The 3,744-nt window shown below is 34.7% G+C and overlaps 1 protein-coding gene across 2 annotated transcripts; it reads left to right on the top strand.

The window, feature by feature from the left end:
- Nucleotides 1-479: 479 nt before the first annotated feature.
- Nucleotides 480-3,352, top strand: LOC120281802 (probable potassium transporter 17). Of its 2 annotated transcripts, none has more exons than XM_039288494.1 (8): nt 480-534; nt 653-881; nt 959-1,192; nt 1,277-1,327; nt 1,402-1,662; nt 1,736-1,788; nt 1,873-2,242; nt 2,318-3,352. In XM_039288494.1, the coding sequence occupies exons 1-8, from the start codon at nt 487-489 to the stop codon at nt 3,166-3,168; spliced, it is 2,097 nt and encodes a 698-aa protein (XP_039144428.1). In that variant the 5' UTR covers nt 480-486; the 3' UTR covers nt 3,169-3,352. The 2 variants fall into 2 exon arrangements, with proteins under 2 accessions (XP_039144428.1, XP_039144429.1); XM_039288495.1 differs by having other exon boundaries at nt 489-534; nt 656-881.
- Nucleotides 3,353-3,744: the final 392 nt, after the last annotated feature.

Below are 3,744 nucleotides of genomic sequence, written 5' to 3'. Positions count from 1 at the left end.
CTTCTCTACATTTGTAAATGAAAAATATACTAATTAAAGGAGTCACATGTAATATTATAAATTCATAGAATTCAATGCAATCAAAACTTTCCACATAAATTTCAAATATTTCTTTCCCTTTTATTGTGATAGGTAAGGTGACCTCAATCAAAATGTTAATCAAGATTTATTAAGATTTATAAATGAACAATAATTTAATTTATTAAAAAAAAAAAAGATACCTTCACCCTCAAGGAAGCCCTTTGCATTGGAAATTAGAAAGAGTTCAATGCATGATGTTAAATTCTTGTGAGAAATGAAAGCAATTGGCAACAAATGCCATTGGAAAAAAAATGAAGTAGCTTGTCCACATTCATTTTTTTTTCATTAATGGTTTTTATTAATAGCACAATAATTAAGATTTTCTAATTATGAGTCAATGTACATTGTCTCTATGTTTTTCCATCTTATAAATCCCTCCTCCTTTTCACCATCTTCTCTTCAAACATGGACATGGATGTTGAATTAGGAGACCATGTGGAGGACAACAAACATGTTAGTCATCCTCTTCTTCTTTATGTCCTTTTTTTTTTTAAATAATTTTTTTGATGTTTATGATATGAATATTTTCTATGATTAATTTTTAGAGGTTGACCTTTTTGTATGAAAATAGAAGAATGTTGTTGTTGGGTGGAGGAACATCATTCTTGCATACAAAACACTTGGTGTTGTGTTTGGTGGTCTGGCCACATCTCCTTTGTATGTATTCAATGCATTGAACTTCAAAGCTCCCACTGAAGATGACTTCCTGGGGATCTTCAGTATTATGTTTTGGACACTAACTATGATTGGATTTGTCAAGTATGTCTGTATTGCTCTTAACGCTGATGACAATGGTGAAGGTTTGTTTCTCATGTTTGGTTTCCACTTTTAACTGTTTTACTTGTTATGGTCTGGATGGTAAAACATTCAATTTCAGGGGGAACATTTGCTCTGTACTCATTGCTTTGCAAGAATGCAAATATTGGTATTCTTAAACCGAAAAACACTGATTCGAAAACACTGCCAGACAACTCTCGGAACATTGAGTCGAAAAGTTGGCTACAAACATTCATTGAGGAAAATCTGATTTTTCAAAGAGTATTGCTTTTTATTGCAATCTTAGGAATGTGCATGCTCATTGGTGATGGCATCCTCACACCTGCAATTTCAGGTATTTTAGGCATGCTCTTTTGTTTTATGATTTTGAACTCATGTTGAAGTTCTCATCTTACATTTTACTATCAATTGTTTTCAGTGTTATCAGCAGTTGATGGACTCAGAGGACCTTTACCTTCAGTTAGTAAATGTAAGTTAATATCAAGTGTTTTTTCTTCTATAAATCATATCGTAAGATGATGCCTTTTATTTTATATGTTGTAGCTGCTGTGGAAGGGTTGTCTGCCGGAATTTTAATCGCGTTGTTTATGTTGCAAAAATATGGTACTTCTAAAGTGAGTTTCCTCTTTTCACCGATCATGGCGGCATGGACTCTCTCCACTCCGATGGTAGGTGTTTACAGCTTTTGCCGATACAATCCAACCGTGTTCAAAGCAATGTCACCACATTATATTGTTGATTTCTTCATACGAAATGGAAAAACAGGGTGGCATTTGCTTGGTGGCACTGTCCTTGTGATTACAGGTAGATATACCACTAGTTGCCAATCTTTTCATCACTTGAAATCTAAATGTTTCCTTTGATTATCTCATCTCAGGTGCAGAGGCAATGTTTGCAGATCTTGGCCATTTTAATAAGCGAGCAATTCAGGTATAATAATACTTCATTGCAGAAACCGAATTTTATCTGAATGTGTATTGTAATTTCTAACCAACCAAATGTTATGCTTTGCAGATAGCTTTCCTTTGTGGTGTGTATCCTTCACTGGTCCTAACATATGCAGGACAAACAGCTTATCTGATGAAACACCTCAATGACTACACTGATGGATTTTACAAGTTCATACCAACTCCGGTCTATTGGCCAATGTTCATAATTGCAACACTTACAGCGATCGTTGCTAGTCAATCATTGATTTCTGCCGCATTTTCTGTCATCAAACAATCAGTAGCTCTGGATTACTTCCCACGAGTTAAAATAGTTCACACTTCGAAACACAATGAAGGTGCAGTATATTCCCCGGAGACGAATTACATCCTAATGGTTCTTTGTGTTTCTGTCATTCTAGGCTTCGGTAGTGGAAAAGAAATCGGAAATGCCTTTGGTATGTAAGAGTTCACATTCATTTTATTGTCTTGAATTATATATAAAGCTTATAACCATAACATCTTTGCTGCAGGTCTAGTGGTTATCTTTGTCATGTTCATCACAACAATATTGCTAACTTTGGTGATGATCATCATTTGGAGAACACCAATAATTTTTGCCTTATTATACTTCGTATCATTCTCAATTCTAGAGGGAGTCTACATAAGTTCAGTGCTCATAAAATTCACTGAAGGTGGATGGCTTCCTTTCGCTATTTCAATGGTCTTAGCAATCATAATGTTCGGATGGTACTATGGAAGACAAAGAAAATTAGACTATGAAAGAACAAACAAAATAACAGTAGACCACCTCAGTGTTCTCTTATCAAACTCAGAGGTTCAAAGAGTTCCAGGGATGTGTTTCTTTTACAGCAACATAGAAGATGGTCTAACTCCTCTGCTTGGACACTACATCAAGAATGGTCACTCATTGCACAATGTAGCAATAATTGCAACATTGAAGTGTTTGTTGATAGCTCATGTGGATTCAAGTGAGAGGTTTAGTGTGAAAAAGCTGGGAATTCCTGGTGTTTATGGGTGTATAGTTAAGTATGGATATGCTGATTTACTTGACATGCTTGAAGGAGATGATTTTGTTACTGCTGTTACAAAGATCTTGAAAACATGCATTGAGGAGAACACTGATCAGTTGCCAATTTCATCAATTGAAGAAGAGATTTTACAATTGGAACAGGCTAAATCAGTAGGTACAGTGCATGTTCAAGGGAAGGCAAAGTTTCATGTGAGTGAAGATAATAGCTGGTTCGACAAACTGGTTTTGGGATTGTATGAGTTTCTGCATAAAAACTGTAGGTCTGCGCTGCCTGCTCTATGGTTTCCGCTTAACCAGAGGATGGAGATTGGCATGCTCTACAAGATTTGAGGAAAGCCTTAAGCATCTAATGACTCATGCATTGTTAATTAGCTTTCTTGGAGGATCAGTACTTAAGTTTGGTTTGCTTTCAGTTTTATTTTGTGTTTGAAATTAGATAAACAAATAGTAGGTGAGCTCTCAGTGATCATGGATGTATGAATCAATTTAATCAGTGATTAATGTCAGTTCTAGAGTTTGTTTTTCTTTTTATTGAAATATAATGGTTGTAGTTTAAAAAACTTTGGTCCACCAACTGTTACCTGTTGGAAAAATCATTCTAATCGAATTAGAGTCATCAATTACCATTAATTGATATTCAAACAATTGATTAATCATTGCGGATCAATCACATGCGCACATGAATTTATTTGATAAATAAGGATTACGTCAAAGATTTCATAAGCACAAATTCCTCCAATGCGCACACAAACGATGTTTTTGAACTTTTCACCTTGATCTAGAAGAAGTGATAGGTTTTTTTTTTCTTTGATCTAGAAGAAGTGATAGGTTTTTTTGCAACTAACCTGAATATTAGGGTTTTGTTATAGTTGTCTTTCAATAACAATAATAATTGTTAGTTAAAAC

Source organism: Dioscorea cayenensis, chromosome 18 (genome assembly GCF_009730915.1).
Source record: "Dioscorea cayenensis subsp. rotundata cultivar TDr96_F1 chromosome 18, TDr96_F1_v2_PseudoChromosome.rev07_lg8_w22 25.fasta, whole genome shotgun sequence".
Taxonomy (NCBI): Eukaryota; Viridiplantae; Streptophyta; class Magnoliopsida; order Dioscoreales; family Dioscoreaceae; genus Dioscorea; species Dioscorea cayenensis.
The sequence above is the reverse complement of the archived record's forward strand: the minus strand, read 5'-3'. Positions and strand labels throughout refer to the sequence as shown.

Bases quoted from the DNA above. Each gene is read 5' to 3' on its own strand.
- LOC120281802 (XM_039288494.1), top strand. From the start codon at position 487: ATGGACATGGATGTTGAATTAGGAGACCATGTGGAGGACAACAAACAT. The intron at 535-652 runs GTTAGTCATCCT...GTATGAAAATAG, and splicing joins ATGTGGAGGACAACAAACAT to AAGAATGTTGTTGTTGGGTG. The intron at 1,789-1,872 runs GTATAATAATAC...TATGCTTTGCAG, and splicing joins TTAATAAGCGAGCAATTCAG to ATAGCTTTCCTTTGTGGTGT.